Source organism: Electrophorus electricus, chromosome 23, assembly GCF_013358815.1.
Source record: "Electrophorus electricus isolate fEleEle1 chromosome 23, fEleEle1.pri, whole genome shotgun sequence".
Lineage (NCBI taxonomy): Eukaryota > Metazoa > Chordata > Actinopteri > Gymnotiformes > Gymnotidae > Electrophorus > Electrophorus electricus.
Window position 1 is genome coordinate 8,951,424 of NC_049557.1, and position 18,790 is coordinate 8,970,213.

At 47.4% G+C, this 18,790-nt stretch overlaps 1 protein-coding gene across 4 annotated transcripts in view; it reads left to right on the plus strand.

Annotated features, from left to right (window-relative positions):
• Positions 1–605: 605 nt before the first annotated feature.
• dab2ipa (DAB2 interacting protein a) overlaps positions 606–18,790 on the plus strand; it is a 71,502-nt gene continuing 53,317 nt past the window's right edge. For 2 of the 4 annotated variants that reach the window (XM_035521836.1, XM_035521838.1), the window contains exon 1: positions 16,842–16,941. In XM_035521836.1, the coding sequence (XP_035377729.1) occupies positions 16,842–16,941 (100 nt within the window). Of the gene's footprint in view, positions 758–4,165; positions 4,218–16,841; positions 16,942–18,790 lie in introns of those variants that run through there. The other 2 variants (XM_035521837.1, XM_035521839.1) reach the window with 2 other exon arrangements.

An 18,790-nucleotide genomic window follows, 5' to 3' on the forward strand; every position in this document is an offset into this window, starting at 1 on the left:
TGCACTCATTTGTTTAGAAGAAGCAGTGTTTAGAAATAAAGATCTGTCCTTTCCAGTGGTTGCCCTGAGTTCAACTGTAATGTATTCAGACAGGATTTCTCAGGAGATTTTGTTTAACCATGCTGGAAACTCGCAGCCAGACGGTTTACTGACTCAGTAATGATTTAATGCATGTGTGGGTCAGACAAGCTGTACATATGGGCATGCTTCTGGCAGGATGTCGAGGCACACATCTGGGTGAGAGAGTGAGAGAGAGAGAGAGAGAGAGAGAGAGAGGGGGAGAATGCTTTATAGTGAGAGGAGGGGAAAACTAAGAGTTTGACAGCAAGAGTCATAGAGATAGAAGGTGAGAAAAAAGACGTTGAAGAGCGAGAGAGAGATGTGAATGTGAAAAACAGGCAGAAAGAGTGAGCGAGAGAGAGAGAGATATAAAGAGAGTGTGCAGGCAAGCTCAGGAGAAAAAGGCCACACTGTGTCTTTAAGAGCACTGGAGTGTGCTGTGGGAGAGAGGCCCAAGCAGCACTGGAGGCCGGCCCCCGTCCCGCTCCGCTCACACTGCCAACCGCGCCAGGCCAGGCAGGTCCGCACAGCCAGTAGCGCCGCACACACCACACCGACGGCAGCGTGCGGCTCGCAGGGAGCACGGCCCTCCCACCCCCATCCCTTCTGCCTCCGCCCTTCACAGCAGCATGGCCCGACTGTCCCGACTCTGACACGATGGAGGGCGATGATGCAGCCGGCCTGGACAGCCGCCATGGTAAGGGGCAATTTTTGGAATCACTTTTTTAGCAAAGCCAGTGTGCTGCTCTGAGCCAGGCAGGGTTGCGAGGTGGTGCACGCGGGCGTGTGTGCGTGCGTGTCTGTGTGTGTTTGCGTGTGTGCCAGCACCATCAGGGCTGTGAAAGAGATCGGAGGTTGTTGGTGAGGCTGAGACTGGCTCTTTTTATGGGAGGCTTTGGGTTCTTTTGTCTTTGGGAGAAAAACACTACTTGCTTGCGTGGAATGTAATTACATCCTGAACTGCTTTATTGCATTCTCTTTCACCGATGTGCCATCTGTTAGATGTGTTCCCATCATGAGGGAAAGGCTGAACAACTGCAGACAGCGTTTCAAGCTACTTGTTTCTTAAGCTGCTAAACTTTAACATGTTCTTACTGTACATTATATCCTGCCAGAATTTTAATTCCAGAGGGACATTTAATGAAATTTTCCTCACACGAACCCAGCACAGCAGTTCTCCATCCCAAACTCTTATTTTTGTTTTCCCAGTTCTTCATCTTTCCGTGTGGAGACAGGCCGGGAGCTCTGAGCTGTTGCACACAGTTTCCTTTTCAGATATGTCCTTTCTTCAACATGGCTGTGTGTTGTAACTGGTGCTCATAGGCTAAACAAGCTCGTTTTATCTTAAGCAGGCTAAAGCTTGTGTGTTATGGTGTGTTATGGTTCCCCTTTGTGAGACACAAAATCTGTCTGGTCTAAAGGTTATGAAACCAGCTGACCATCACTGACCTTACGCCTGACCTTTGCTGACCCTAAGCCTGACTGTTGCTGACCTTACACCTGACCATCACTGACCCTACGCCTCGCCATCATTAAGCCTACGCCTGACCATCACTGACACTACACCTGAACCTGACCCTAAGCCTCACTGTCATTGACCCAACAGCTGCCTGTCACTGACCCTATTCCTGACAGTCACTGACCCTACGCCTGACCGTCACTGACCCTACGTCTGACTGGCTCTGAACATCATTGACCCTATACCTAATCATTCAGAAGCTGCTGAAACCTTTCCTGATACACCCCCTGCTGACACCCCCTGAGCGCCTCCCCACTGCAACACTTGTCCCACTTGTATGGTTTAATTGCAGCATGTTGTCTGTTGTTCTCATTGCTGTAAAATTTTTGTTCTGTATCAGACTTTTTTATTTGACATTTTTCAGGCATTACGCTGCTAATGGCAAAGGTATTCACTGATGTGGATTTAGACTTTGCTAAAACCCATGAGTTACAGGAGGGCCACTTGCTTCACAGGCAATAGCAGGAGTCCTCCTGCACTTCGACCGGCTGCATACATACTCTGCTGGAAGGAATAATTAATGCTCGTTAGTTGTGTTCCTTTTGTCTGCCTGAGAATCCAATATGTGTGTTTACTCCTCTTCCAAAGGACTGTCAGGGCTGCAGTGAACACCAGAGCCAGTGTTCCTAGCACGCCTGCCTGGTCCAGCACGAGCTTTATCAGCCTAGCCAAAACATTTGGTGAGAACAGTTTCTTGCTTTGTCTGTTTGACACGAAGCAAGACGGCGAATATGTGGCAACGATGACATGCCGAACCTAAATGAGTCTCGCACTAGAACGTAGTCTTGGTAGCATCACGATGAGTGTGATCTCCTTCTTTATCCTTTATAATGTCACGTATATTAGCACGTGCGCTTATTTCCTTTGTCCCACGCAGCGTATGGCTGAGGAGGGTCCTGCGTGTGAGGAGAACAGATAAAGGGTGGGTGCTCCCCAGGGCACGGAGCCTGTAGACAGTCTGACACGCTTCCCCTGCGGGGTTGATGGGTGAAACACTGGGACGCCTCCTACGAGCGGCCTCGCGATGCTGTTGAGGAATTGGCGCTTCTTGGAAGTATGGGATGACATGAGAGGTGCATGCGTCTCTCTTCTGCTACTGTTGTTCAGACACTGAGCTTCTGGAATGTAGCAGCACATAATGTTTTATCGAAGCGTGGGACTTTGGGCAGGAGTGATGCCAGGTTGTTCCATCAGGGGCTACATAGCTCACCTAGGAACTATTATATCTGGGTAGACAACAGTAACTAGCAGTTTAAAGTTACAGTTCCATAATGGCGATAATTGGTTAAGGTAAAAAATCTGTCACAAGCTGTATGTTTTTAATTCTCAATCATTTTTGGCCGGGTAAATGTTTATTATGTTCTGGTTTAATAAAGCACCTGCCAGACCTGAGCCAGTCCCTAACTATAGGAAAGAGTACTAGACTGTCACAGTCTGTACTCTCTTCTTCAATATATTAATTAAACCAACAAAGCTGGAGGAGTGGGGGGTTGAAATCACATGCCCAGGAATGGAAGGGATGGTGGATAATTAGTGGCGGGTTACTTGTCCTCAGTAACTCCTTACGCCATACTTCAGGGCATAAGAAGGAGTTACTGAAATCTGTAATCACCCTTCAGCCTGAAAATGTCATAGCCACAGTGGTATAATTGTAAAGACCTGGAAACCTATGAGGAGTGATGGCAAACAATACCGCTCGCACACAATGGACATTTTAGAGGTGTGTTGGAGGTTCAAACTCCTGCATGGCAGTTCTTTAACAGTAAAGATAACACGGACCCTGAACACATTCCAGCATCTGGTCCTGGTTTGTTTCCCTGTGATACTGTGTGCGCTCATATCCGTATGGGAAGACCTCTCGTAGAACTCTGTAGAGCTCTGTAGCGTGTCCCCATCCTGAAAGGCTGCTACTGTAGTGTTTAATGCCGCATGGGCCATGCCGGTAGCCCTGTGACGTGCGAAGCTGGAATTCCTTTGTGCGGGAGCTGGGCCCAGCTGGCGGTCACAGGGCCGACTTGCTGCACACAGCAGCCTTTGTGTGCCCCAAACTCAGGCCTTTCTCTGAGGTGGAAGTGGACGCTAGCATGGAGCTCCTCAGATCTCTTCATCAGCATCCATATTGACCACAAAAGACAAAATGGCACTGATCAACGAAAAAAAAAAATGCCCTGGAATCTGTGTGAAGTTTCATTGGAACACTAGCGAAACTTGGAGCTCTGAACACAGTGACACTTTGCACTCTGACCCCAGAACAGCCTTAGTTCTGTTGCTGGCCAATCACAACAGCTTTTGTGGGTTTTTAAAAACTCTGGTGCATGTGTATGCAATCTGGCCCTCGATGGAGCCCCAATGTTCCATCTCTACTCTCCAGCCAAACTGTGGATATCTGAACCTTCGCAGCCGTTGCTAGGATGCGTGATGCCCACAGCTTTTGTCGCCGTAGAGACTTTGTTTTGGCTGTTGCCCTTGGTGCATAAGGGTGATGGGTGGATTCTGCTTGTCATGTGAAACAGATGTCACCCTTTGCTGCTTCCAAAAGAGACACTAGATTTTAGTTGTGGTGTCTGGTTTTATGATACATGTAAAAACAGGATGATTTGGCTGTGAAGTAGACCAAAGATTGTCATATAACCATGCTGTAAGTGACATCTTCTTCTTCTTCTTCTTATTATTATTATTATTATTATTGATGTTGTTGTGGTTGTTTTTCATATACTCTGTTTATATGGTAAAATTGTGGGACATATAATCAATAGCAATTTAGTAACTGTTTTTATAAGAATGCAAAGGAACTTTAGATTATGAATTCCTCATAGTGCTTCCACATTACATCACCAAAATATCAAACATCTTATTTTGTTATACTAAGTAGCTTTCAATGATAATGTAACATGCAGACTTACTTCTGACGGGCTACGTTTTGAAGTACCACTGCTGCATCTGTGGTGTTTTATTGCACATTTTAAATGGCTGTGTTGCTGTAAGGCTGATTTACCAGCGCTGTTTGGGCCTGCTTGTCAGCCCTTCTGTAGATGTTTTGCTGTGCTACCCGAGTCCCTTCTCTCGCGCTGCCGGATTAAAGAGTGGAAGAGCATGCGGGGCCCCTTCTCACCACACTGTCCGGAGCCTGCTCTCTAATTGGCAAACATTACTGAAGAATTCAGGCCTCCAGGGGGCTTGTCACCCCCAAACAAAACGAGAGAGCGAGAGAGAGACAAGTGGTGGGGAGGAGTTGTGGGGGAATAGCTGTAACTAGGCTGGTTAGCTGGTTATGAAAGAGGGGAATAACCACTGATTCCTGCTGGGTTTTTTTGTTTTTTTTTTTACATTTTACTCCCTTCCTTTTTATCGAGCCTTTTTTGCGGGAAGTGGGCGGGGCAGCCCACAGTGGAGGGAACAGTCTGGGAATTTTTGCAGCAGGCTCGGCGCATGCAGACCCAGTCTGCAGGGGTACGGAAGCCCGCTGCAGGCTGCTTGGTCAGGCTCCGAGACGGCTATGGACACCCCCACCCCCCACAGCCGTGCCTGCGCACGTGTTGCTCATTCCCACTCCGTCTCGGACCACGGTCGCGCTGTTCCCTTCGGCCGCTACCAGAAGCGCAGGCGGGCTGCTAAGGACGTTTTGTTCTTCCACCGCCCCTGTCACAGAAGGACTGAGCGCTCAGTGGTGAAACCTAACAGCCTAGTCTAGCTGTTACCCTCGCCCTGCTTCTTGGACGTCCACGTACAAGGTGCCAAATGCTATTAATTTGTGCGACTTTTTCAATCCGAAACTCGCCATTAGTGTCATTAGAGGGAGAACGAGTGTGTTTGTGGCCCTGGGCTTCTCGGCAGGCGGTATGCTGCAGAGATGAAATCCATCTTAAGGAGTCACATTCCAGTGCTTTGAAACAAGCCACAGAAATGTGCTAGACTTCTAGCAGTCCATAAATTCGAGCGCAAACTCGGGAGTCTGGGCTGCCGAGCTCCATCTCTGTAGGTATCAGCCATACAAACAATTAATGCGTCATGATTTAGTTGTTTTGCACTGATTAAATTGCCTCTCTTTGGCAGCAGTTTTTCTTTTTTTCCTCTCCTACTCTGTCCTCCTGCCTTTTGTTCTCTCTCTCTCTCTCTCTCTCTCTCTCTCTCTCTCTCTCTCGCTCTCTCTCACCACCCACGCTTTCTCTCTCCTTTCTTTCCTGACACTTTGTTCTCCCTCCTGGGTCGGGATATTGCACGGTCTGTTATGGTCCCCGCTTTGAAACTCGCAGTGTCGAGACAGCCACCATAGCGCTTGTATTGACCCTTTCTCTAGGCAACACCGCACAACAATTGAGCGAAGGACAAGGCTCGGAAAACACGGGCAGTACTCCCTCCACCATCTGTGCGGTTAAATATAGGCCGCCCTCCTCCTCGGATAAGGGGGACAGCCTTTCTCGTCTCTGCCAATGGCTTGGTGATGCTCTCCCCACTTTTCGAGAGCCTTATCACCATGTTAATACAAAGTAACCTAAGCTTGTGCGGTCATAACTAACCACAGAACGTATTTATGCCAGTAAACATTCCAGCCATTTTGCGGTGTGCACACTACCATTCCATGTAAAGCCTTAAGTCTAGACTGGAGTCAGAGAGCACTTCAGCCCTGGCTGGCGTCACCCGCAAGGCGGCACAATCGGTTTGGGTCGGCAGGCTAAAGCGGTTCCTGGCAGGGGCACAGGGGCCTGTCAGAGGATGGGAGGAGGCAGGTGCTGCTTGGTACATTTTGCCAGAGGCATGGTGATGGCGGGAGCCCATTGTGTGAGCATTTAATTAGCATGGAGGATGCAGTAAGGGAGGGGCAGTTGAGGCCGGTTAATTGAGTGAACAGAGGAGGCAAGCTGAACCCCGAGGGATTACCCTGCCGGATTCCCTGCCAGCTTCCCTTGCCATGGAGAGCATCCGCTCTCTGCTTGCGTCATGTAGTGGTTTTCCTTTATACCATCGGAAAACGCCTCAGCTGCCAAGTAAGATGATTTCAAATTGGTGAATTTTTGGACCGACACTTGCATTAGTCCTCATTATAGAAACGATTCTTTGGTTTGCACATTACAAAATAGAATCCAAAAGCCATGGTGCATGTTTTTGCTCCATGGAGGCTATTTCTGTGTGTTGTCCTATGTTACAGACTGTTGTAGATCAGGCATACCCCACCTGCCAATCAAGGGCTGCAGGTACGTGTTTCAGCACCACCTGACCTCAATAATTAGGTTGCTTTCTTTCATAAGTGGAGCTAACTTGTGAGACCAGTTTTGTGCAGGGCAGGAACCAGAGCACTCCACGCTCCCTGACTTTCCTCCGGGGAGAGCAGATGAGTAGGCTGGGACTGGAGCAGGCCGCTCTGTTTCTGAATGCAGGAACTCCTCTCTTGTCAGTCTTTCATATCATGACTGGGACTGTACTCAAATGTCTTCTCCTGCATTTTTTGTTTGGCATCCAGTGCGTTGAGAAGACATGTTTATTCTCTACCACAATAATTGATTTGACTGCATGCATGTGTGTGTGTGTGTGTGTGTGTGTGTGTGTGTGTGTGTGTGTGTATGTGCACGCACGCATGTTTGTAGGTCTGTGGGTAGCATGGTACCTGTGCAGTGTATGTGTGTGTCTGTCTGTGTCAGTGTCTTTGTGTGTTGAGGTGTGTGTGTGTGTCTTGTCTGGCTCCTCCACAATGTAAGGGGAGTGAAAGGTTGAGTTGTGCTGTGCGTACTGGCGTTCCAGAGAGGGCAGCGATTCTGATCTTATGATAACAGCCTGGCCTCAGTATACACTCACTGGCCATTTTATTTGAAACACCATACTTATACTGGGTAGGACCCCTTGTGCTCTTGGAACACCCTTTAATTCTTTATGGCATGGATTCTACACGGTTCTGGAAAGATTCAAACCCTTGAGACCGAAAATACTGGGAAATCAGCAGTTTTCGAAAAACACAAACCAGAAACAGTCAGGCCACGGTCAGAGTCACTCTGATCGCATTCTTCCCCATTCTGATGCTAGAAGTGAACATTAACTGAAGCTGTTCACCCAAATCTGCACGGCTGCAGCTACGCCGCCGTGCGACTGGCCGATCCCGGTGAAGTGGCTGGTGAGTAGGGCACAGTAGTGATGGCTCTAACTCAAACCAGAAGACAGTTGATCATCTCTTCAGAATCAGAAGATGTGTTCAGAACCTGAAAGGCTGGATTTAAGGTTGCATCTGCAGGACTTGCTCATTACTTCTGTGAAGTCGTAGAGAACACTGTACAAAGTCTTTTCAGACCTTCATGCAATCTGAATAATTATGAGTGTAAGCACAATAGGTAAATATGCTTTCTAATGAGGAACATCAGCATAGGTGCCATAAAGTAATGTTGCCTTTGTAGTTACTCATTTTTAGTTACTGCATTACTCTTAATCAGTAGGGGTGGGGGGTGAGAGGGTCTCTTCTCAAATTGGTTCAGGCAGAGAAGCTGCACTACAGTCTGTTTAATGCAGAAATTAGAGCACGTTTTATGATTTGGTACTGTATTTGGTTGCTTAATTTGCTGAAACTGAAACATAGTGTGGAATAAAGTAGTATGTCATGAACAAAATAATGAACATTAAATATAAGCATATATTTCAGCAATATTCCTGAAAAGTGAACGCGGTTGTAAAATGGTTCCGTCACAGGCCAGAGTGGGCCTGACTTGGGCTGGCTCCGCCCACAGCTGGGACTGCACAAGCACGCGGCACAAACGACGTGGAAGATTTGGTCTGCCTCGTGCTTAGAGTTATGCATTACTGCCCATAGTGCTGCTACTTGAAATCTCCTGACTGGCTAGGTTCTGGCACTGAGGCTGATCTCAGACTCTCCTGCTGGGTTTGTTTGTGTGTGTGCTCTAGAAAGGCTTTCAGACTCTCTGTGTGTGTGTGTGTGTGTGTGTGAGAGAGAGAGAGAGAGAGAGAGAAAGTAAGTAGCATTTTTCAGGGAAGAGTTGGGATAGAAAGATTTAATTTTAGTGTAACAACCTGAAATTAAGTATTCATAAAAGTTTCTCATTTCAAAAGAAAGCCTCAAAGGGATGGAAGGGAATTTTTGTCTCTTTGGTAACATCTGATTTTATTTTGGACGTATTCTTAATCTGTTCCTGTTTGTTTCTAAACATTCTCTGAGAAGCCTATTTTGCTGACACGTCCATGCTGCATCCTGAAGTGATTTCAGCTCGTTTGTGTGGGCCTGATGAAATAATAACAGGGTCCGCTCCGTCGGTTCGCCTGGGCGGAGGCGGACGGCCTCGTCCACTGTAGCCATAGGAATCGCAGCCCGCTTGTCTATGATTGATTCGGAAGGCTCGTTTCTCAGTTGACCACAGGTTCCACCCTCTGCAGGCCACAGCACGGCTGCAGGTAGCCACTAGTTCGGACTCTAAGAGTTTGTTTACTCGCACAAGACGAGCCGTCTGTTTGGCACGAGTGCCAGAACACGCTACTAACCATCCTCGGCTCAAGGCTAGAGATCGTGTCTGAGGAATTAGAGCCGGCTGCGCATGTGTCGCCGTCATCTTCCATTTTGAAAAGTTTCTGTTAATGGTGAGCAAGCACAGCGAGTAAGACGTTTCGCTCGAGGCATGTAACAGGCTTTAGGATCGGCTCTGGACGCTTCGCGTGTACTTGAAGAGCGCGCACGGGGTCCGAGACGTCGGCCGCTTGGATTAGACAGTGCTGTGGACAGAGGCAGTAATTGAATTCTCTATATGTGCCCTTCCGTTTGGTTTCGCTAGCGGTTCAAAAATCTGTCTGTGCTGTGTGCCACATTCAAGATTTGTTCTCTCTGCTCAGATGTTTTCATATAAAAAGATTTCCCACACGTCCTCCTCTGCACTCTTCTGGACGGAGAGCTCAGATGTTGTTCTTGGGATCTGCTGGAGCCATTCTCCCAGTTTGGGGGTCAGAGCCCCTAATGCTCCGATTACCATGAGAAAAAAATACACATATATGCATTTTACAGTGGAGAGACGGTAATGTAAGCATGTCTTCACTCAGCAGCAGAAGTTGAGTTCATTATAAATAGGCTACAGAACAAACCAGACACTGATTTTCAGTTCATACACTGAAATGGCTCATGCCGACAGTACATAATTTCAAAATTTAGTTCTTCTCTTATACCCACAGACCGGGAGAGCACCACGGATTCTAATAATCGCGGGCTCCTGACGGCACCCCAGCACGGCTTCACCCAGCATGCCTCGCGGCAGGCAAGTGTGCCTCCAGGCTTAGCGTGTTCGAACACTCCGGCGGGTTTTGCTGATGGGAGGGAGGTGGATAACTCTCCCATCACACAGGCAACGGCAGCTCAGTGGTTGAGGTATTCGACGTGTAACTGGAAGGTTGCCAGTTTGAGCTCCACCACTTGCCAGGTTGCCGCTGTTGGGCCCCTGAGCGAGGCCCTTAACCCTCAACTGCTGAAGTTGTGTTTGGTCATAATTGTAAGTCACTTTGGATAAACATGTCAGCTAAATGCCATGAAATGTAAATAACATGCTAAGGACCTGCTTTATCAAGGCCTTCCAGTTTGTGGCCCTATGTGGTTAAAGATCAACTCATCCTTTATTTTAATCAACCAAGCAACCGAAGAACTTGAAATTACCTTGACAAATTCACTGCTCTATCTTTTTAAAGATGCCCCCTCTGCAGAATATTTCATGTTTGTTCTTTGCTTGTGTTCAACTGATGTTAAAACATCCACCTGTAGTTTGTCCGATGGATAAAGATATCTCTTTCTCCCCGATTTGGAAAACAAAAGCACAAAAGGGCAGTAAAGCTGCATGCTATCACATCAGGCGACGCTGCACTGTATTGTGCAGGTGCAGTATGTTTACAGGGCCTAGGCTCCACGGAATCAGGCTGTTCTATATACGAAACCAGCCATGGCGCAAACAGGAAGACCGATTTGAATCCGTGACGTCACGCAATAATATACAGTGTGCCGTATTTTAATGCGTGTGCGCGCGTGCATGTTTGTCATTTGCAAGTGAAATCCAGCAGTGGATGCAAAGTCGCTCGAGAGTGATTCCATTGGCATGGACGGTACTGCGCGTGCTCTGCTGCTCTGGAGAGCAACTCCTCACAAATCTCCCATGAGAAGCTTGCTTAGTTCTAGTACATAAAGAATGTATTGTTTACAAACAGACCAAGCGGTTGAAAGTGGAGAACATCTGAAAACCATTTGCCCGTGAGCTCCAGTGCAGACCTTCGCTTCCATTCTGCAGTAGCGTTCATCTTGCAGAACACCGTTACAAAGGCTGCCAGAAGCTTAATCGGCATTTATTAATGAGCCAGTCCTTCGGCTCACTTTGGATTTTTTGTTCCTGGGATGAGTTTATTTAAATTCACAAGGGCAGAAATAAACAACAACAACAACAACAACAAAAGCCGCTACCGCTGAATACTATTCATAGCAGATGCTCATAGGGAATAAAGTTTCATACAGTGTGCGGCTGACTGGAAACTTTTTATAACAGTTGTTTTAGTTTGTTAATGTTAGCGTAATCAGCTAGAGCAGCTGTCACACATGATGCTATTATTAAGTTAGTATTGACCTTCAAGTGGGTTTAAATATGTAATGCAGGCTACGTTGGTGCTGTTTGGAACTAACGTTTCGGTTTGATTCGCTTGTCTGCAATGAGGTGATCCCCGCTGTGTACGATTCCGTTTTTTGTCCAAAAGGGGTCGCTGGCTGTCAACGTTTTACTTGCTGAACGTCCTCTACTTTTCCGGCAGCGGGAATCTGACGTTATCTCTTCGTCTCATTTGGTTGCAGCGTGCTCCCCAATCAAATTTACAGTCCATCCCTGACGCTCCCAAGAGTCACCGCCACCGTGACTGCGCAGGTGAGCAGGGGGACGTCACGAGCGGCGAAGTGGTCACGCACGTGCAGATGACTCGTGTGAAGCTTACTGTGGAGTCGACGCGGACGGGCGTTTCCAAAGAGGAGCGCTCTCATTTTGCTCATTCAGAACTGCTGCGGGAGATGAAGTGTCGTGCCGGTTAGGCCCAGAACTGCTCCACAGTGCCAGCGCGCATGCACCAAACTGGAGTGTCATTCACACTCCACTGGCGATGGCAAGACTAAACCATTCATTGGATCGTACCTACCCTTAAAGGGACAGTAACTGAGATTTTGCACGTTTGTATTTCTTTATCTTGAACATGTGGTGTTGTCGCATGTTATACTGTGGCATTAGAGCAGGAAGTAGCCTCCAAGTAATGTCCTGGCCAGTAAAAAAAATAAGCTTTTCCTCAGCCTTCTAACTCCCAGAAACCTGGAATTTGAGTCACTGTGTAAAATTCCACAAATACCACCGTCATGTAAAATACATTTTTCTTTATACAAGTTTGAACAGACACGTTTTGACTCTTTTTAGGTTTGTCTGGGATTTCTTCTGCACTCTTACCTAAAATTCCACAACCAATGTCCAGTTCAAGGCCATCTAGCTAGCCCGGAGAACGCCCGTGTTCCAAGCACCAGATAATTCACCTGTCCTGACCCCTGAAGGAATGGGAAAGAACCAGCCAGCGCTCGTGTTAATCAAACCGGTCCGGCACTCGGCTCCTTCCTGCTCTTCTTCCTCCCTTCGTTTGCATTTCCTGTGAAGGTTTTTTTTTTCTCCTGTAAAGGTTTGTAAGGTGCTTGCGGGCCAAGCTTCCTGCATCTTCACCGTGGCGATGGGAATGATTCAGGGGAAGATGTGTTGTTCCCTATTGGTTTGGTCTTTCAGTCGAAGAGATTGTTTAGGGCTTGTTGCCATGGGCTTCCAGGCTGCGTCTGTGTGTCCTCTACGATCATTCGTGGGTCATATGGGCTATAGGGGCTATGAGGGACTTGAAAACATTGAGTTAATTTCAGTGTCTTATGGGGTTTGTGCTGTTGGTCTTTCATGTGCTCTCATATGCTTTGTGTTGTGTTGACATTGCGGATAAAGAGATCTGATGTGTTATTCAGTATGTAGCCTTCACCCCAGCAGTCAGGAGCTTCACACTGATGTGTGAGTCCAGTGTGGTTTCAGCTTGTATCTGAATGGAATGGGACCTGATTGGTTCTGGGTTGTGTGGAATTCCTTCGAGGCAGAATGTTGTAGTCCAGCCTTGCTGTTTCTAGATAGTCAGAATTAGACTCCTGTTGATGAGTCCAGACACTCAGTTGGGAATCAAAGCATCTATCTCTCTCACTCTCTCTCCCCACTGTGGTTTCATTTAAGCTCCATGCTGTTGCTGGTTCTTGCAGCCTTACTGCACTAGTCTCTCCTGCCGTAGGCCAGTGCTTGCCATGTTGTGTCTCACAGACGTGGGCCGTGTGTAAAAACACCCACCAGCCTGCTGGGTCACAGGCCGCGCTGTCTCCATGGGGGGGAAATGGAGGAAAGAGGGAGACACAGAGAGAGGAAGTGGTAACGTGCCCGGCCAGATATCTAACAGCCAATGGCCCAGAGTCTGGGAGGAGGAAGTGCCTTTTGTCGTCATGTCCATGTGCAGAGCAGGCTGCTTTACGAGCATGTGCGAAATCTCGACGCATTGTGAAGGTGGCAGGCTTGATGGGCTTCCACTGACTGTCTACTTTAGCTGGACTGAGAGGCACAAGTTAAGCCTGCTATTGCAAAGTGTTCAGAATCTGAGAGAATAGACATGATGTACAGTTTCATTTCTCTTTCTCTCTTACATCTCTTACCCCATCCTCTCTCTCTCTCTCTCTCTCTCTCTCTCTCTCTCTCTCTCTCTCTCAGAGAATGACACTAGGTCCTATCTGCCAGGCTTACAAAGGGACGGTGGGTCAAAGTCTTGCTCTTTCCTCCCGAGAAAGTAGAAATATACAGCCACTAGGCCATTAGCACCCTAACTCACCTCCTAGGGTCCCCATCCATCAGTGCTTACCACTATCTCACGAGCACACACACACACACACACACACACACACACACACACACACACACACTGTCAAATCTCTGCACTCCATCTAGTTTCAAATAAACGTATTTGGACATTTAAGGCCTTGATGGAAGTACTAAGCAGACAGTTAGTGGAGCAGAACATTAAGAGATCAGTTTGGCTTCTGGAGCATGGGAATGTGCCTTCACTTTCCATTCTGTGTGTCTATAGCATTTGGAAAGACTGAGAGCTGTGCTGAGTTTTGTCCAGTTATCAGAACAGTAACATTGTCAAACATGTCCGTTCTTGTAAAGGCTGAGTTTGCCAGTGCTAAACTCTGTACCCACTCACCGTGCGCACTTTGCATATCTCGCCATGCGTTATTTTGCAACAGTGCGAGATGAAACTTGCCGTAGCTCTCTCACTTTATGTTCTTTGGAACCCCCATCCACTGTGCTCCATGCAGGTTTGTGCCAGGCGGCAAGGCTTTGAGTTTCCACTGTGTGTGTGTGTGTTCTCATGTCCAGCTGGCATCCACACAACTTAGAGCCCTACAGCCGAGCTCTGCCGTGTCTGTTAGCATCACGGCTGATTCGTTAAGTTCTTTATCAGTTAGCTTTCCTCTTAATTGGATATTTTCCACTTTAATCTGCTTGCGAACAAGATACTTTTTTTTCCCTTGTCCTGTAGCGTGGCCTGTAGTCATTTTCAGAGTTCTGTGAGTTTGCATGGAGGTGACATTGGCACTGTGTGTGTGTGTGTGTGTGTGTGTGTGTGTGTGTGTTGTGCGCCAGGGGCTGGTGGTATGTGACTCCGGTCCTGAAGCAGCTCAGCATAGTTGAATTTTTTTTCTTCCTGAACTTTTTTACTCCCATTCAGGAGGACTCACGAATTAGCAAATCAGTTAAATCAGCAGTGTAACGACACTGTTGGACGGAGGGGCGGGAGACGGCCTGCGCGGTACCGGGGATGGGAGTGTTCGTGCTGTAGGGGTGTTTGTGCCGACACCCTCCACACTTCCAGTCATTACACAGAGAGAGACAGCATAATCAATATCATTAGGCATTGTAGCAAACAGCTTGTGATATACAGTGACGTACACACACATAGAAAGAAAAGCAGGAACTTGTAACCTGTCAGTAGATGAAAACCCCCAAACATACCATTAGACCAGATTGACTGTTTAAAGTATATTATGTACATTGTGTTTCTCCCATCTTTTTTTTCCTAAAGGGCCCCATCATGGAAAAATGAATGAACCTCACTGTATTGGAAATAAATAACTCTGAATAATATGTATATATTGTTCAAGTTTCTAAATATATTGTTCACTTCCCCAGTTCATATATGGAATCTAAGCTGCAGAAACAACCCATTTTGAAATCACTGATTCTCTGATATCACAGACCCATTTACCCATTTACATATCACCGCCTAAAGCTGTTTAGCCATGCCCACTTACATGATTATAGTTCATTATAGTTACATTATAGGCATGTTGTCAGAGTGGTATTTGAATAAGGCACAATACAGGGCGGCCAATCAGAACGGAGCTCATTTATCTTACATCCATCTTAAAGGCGCAATAACAGAAACAGCATGTTTAAGGGATAAAGAAAGGTTGGAAAATTGTCATTTAAAAATTAATCATGACGGTTCCTAGAACATACAACCACACAAACATTCTATGTGGACATTATATGGGCCCTTTAATATGTCCTCTTATATTGTGGTTTGTAATAAGTTTTGTCTTCTTTCTTTGAAAAGCAAAAATTAAATATACAAAAAATAATAATATTAGTGAAAAACTAGCAATATGCATTTCCTGAAGAAAATGCAGTGAATTCCCAGATGGTTGCTAGGGTATCCCAAGTGGTCGCTGTAGTACTGTAAATGGTTGCTATGCATTTATTAGCTGGTTGCTAACCGGTCGCTGCGGTATCCCAGGTGGTTGCTATTCTGTTGCTATGTGGTTGCTATAGTATCCCAGGTTGTTGCTAGGGTCATGCTGAATGATTGCTATAGTGTTCCAGGTGGTTGTTATGGTCTTGCTAGGTGGTTGCTATGGTATCCCAGGTGACTGCCAGGTGGAAACCATATGTTCAGTTGAAAAGCTGTATACAAGCACTTCATATCTCAAACTTCATAACTCAAACTGAGGGCCAATAAAAATCAGAAGATAAATAGAACACAATCAGATAACAACAGGGATTGCACATTACACATGCAATCACCACTAACGAGTTAAAAACCCCAAAGCTTTTGGCATGGCAACTGCTGCACTGTAGCCTCTCCACTATTAGACAGATATCATGAGTACGGAGTAAGGAGTATCTGACAGGCAAGGTGTCAGGTTCTGTCCCATAGACCAGAATAATTTGTAATGGGTTCTGTCCCACAGACCAGAATCATTCGTAATGGGTTCTGTCCCATAGACCAGAATCATTCGTAATCGGTTCTGTCCCATAGACCAGAATCATTCGTAATGGGTTCTGTCCCACAGACCAGAATCATTCGTAATCGGTTCTGTCCCATAGACCAGAATCATTCGTAATGGGTTCTGTCCCACAGACCAATAGCAAGTAATCATTTAACCTACAGTATAAAAGACCATTATGGTTTAAATCTGGGAACACAGACGAGCTCAGTAGAATTCAGGCAGAAGGTAATAGGCTGAGTCCTGTGTACTGCCAGAACACTGCTGGAACTTTAGTGTTGTCTTTACACACACAGAAAATGTGTAGTGTTTTAGTTATGTCTCCAATTGTTTCCTCAAAAGAAGAGGGAAGTGTTCCTACTCGCACATTTGTTGTTTGAAATCTTAACTGAGCAGAGGCCAACAGGCTTGGTCCTGATCAGATGTGCTAGTTGGTGCATGTGAGGTTGCTTCTGCAGGATACACACATTCTCAAAGTGATTTATGACCTTCGAGGAGTTGTCAATGGTATGCCAAATACCTCTTTGTTTCTCTCTCTCTCTCTCCCTCTTACACACACACACACACACACACACAGACACACACAGAGACACATACTCATATCCCCCCGCGCCCGTCTCGCTCTGTCTCTCGGGCCTGAGCTTGCACGGTCTGTCCGTGGGAGGAGTAAGCGCCTCTCGTCTCTCTCTCCCTCGCACGCTCCTTCTCCCAGTGAGTAGGGAGCAGTGCTGATTCACCGAACGGAGATCTGAGCTCTGGCTTCGCCTCTCTATCCCCGAAGCCTCTGGAGCGAGAACGTTTCCAGCCCTAACGGATACTTCTGTTCTGAAGGCTCGGTGACCGGGCCGCCGCACTTCTCTGGCAGAGCGCGGCACGCGCGCGTGCGTGCGCTCATGCATGCACTCACGCGCGATCTCAAGGGCCATGTCTGGAGCAGTGAAGAGACTCCTAAGGAGGAGGTGTTACTACTACAGGCTGCTGGGTCGCACCAGGCGCTGGAGGTTGAGTCGTGTAGCCAACAGGGGTAACTACATCTTCCCTCCACCTTCCTGTCCCTAACTACAACCACTGCACTGCTGAGCCAACGACGGACAGCTCTGTGCTACTATGCTGCTCTTCCATTACGTTTCGTGCACGGTATCACAGTACGATGAAGGATGTGGCTATATTTACCCAGGCAACCTGTTCTGCGTGTTTTATAGGCTGCATATAAACATGTCATATTATACATTAGTGGATCCTGTTGATCTCTGCGTACTGGTGCTCTAATGACCAGTGTAATCTCCACTCAGAAAGTGAATTTGAAAGTGAGTTTAATCTCCCTCCATGCTCTTTGCCTCAGGTGGGCTGTGCTGAGCTGTAAACATTTTGACTGGGCTTATGCTCTCACCATCAAAACCGACGCCTTTAACAAGGCTCTCCATCAGAGGCAGTGGCATTTAATGCAGGCCGGCGTGACCTATGCCGGGGTTAGCGCCTTTTTTAAGGTGTCCAGTAGAGGACATTGGGGTACTAAGTGCTGGAGGACTGATTGAATCCCACATCAGTAATGCAGAGGACACACGGTGAAGGTTGCGGATGATGCTGTCTGGATTTTGGTGTAGTTGAAACAGTGCTGGAATTTCTGATTTCTTCATTGCTGTAGGAGCGAGGATGTCCGGTTTGTTTAGCAAACTGGCATCTCTCCTGTTGAAGATTAAACCCACCTTGTCGCAGCCTGGTTTTGAAGTGCGTGATTTTTCCCCATCCTCCTGCCAGCGGCGACATGTTCATCTCAACACCTGCACTGATTACAGCCTGCACCCGCCCCTGTGAGAGAGCTGGAGTACGCGTGCATGTGCGGCAGAGCCGGGGAACGGTCTGACGTACGCAGTAGGAGAAATGCTGAGATTGCCCTCTGTTTGAGCTTCATTAGATATGCGCAGCCTGGTCTCCCACCTCCAGTACAGGGATTAAACAACGCTCCTCACCGCCGCTGTGATTCGATTCTCATTCTCCCCCCACATCACGAAGATTTCTGAGCAAACCCAGTCTGCGTAGCTTGAATTTCAAGCACGTGGAGATGTTCCAGAACAAGCCAGGCCACCTCTGCTCCAGCGTTTCCTGGCCCACCCATACGTGCCTGTGCCAGCCGCCGACACGTCCGCCAAACATTCCGCAGAGTCATGGGCTGGCTCCCTGAGTTTACGCTGTGCTCCGACCCAAAGAAGCTCCGCGTTTAGCAAGCTTGGAAATTGAGTCTGAATGAGTGCTGATGGCTCAGAGAGAGGGAGCAGACGTGAAGAGAGAGAGGGATGAGTGGGGTGGAAGTGGAGGAGAGAGAGATCGAGAGAGGGAGAGGGAGAAACATGTGCAGGCTCTGCCAGTCCTTCCTCCCTTTTTTTTTTCTTCTCTTTTTTACTCGGAGATGAAGTGTTTGCTGGGGAATGGACATGTGTGAGGTGTCGTGTGTGCAGAGCAGGAGGTGCAGATCTAGCCGCTGCACGCGCTGATTGATTCTTCAGCACTGCCGTGCCCATCTGCTACCTCTTCTCTGCTGTTAATGCCAGATGCTGAGTGCCACGTTCCTCTCCCTCCCACGCCCTCTGAGTTCGGTGGCATGTACCGTTCCTCTGCCTGATGATACAATACCTGCACTTCTTTCACTGGGCATTTATCTCTGTAAAAAATCACTCGACTAAAGGTGTTTTGGTGGACTTTTTTCACTACATGGAGCTGTCTTTGTTTGCAGGCCCACCTGTTATCTTTACTTCCCTTCTTCTGTTTCCTTGAACACTGAAACTTCAAAAAACTCCACTACTGAAACTCCAAAAGTCTCCACTACCGAAACTCTCTTTTCATTCTGTCTGTGTACAACAGGTCCGTGCCTCTAC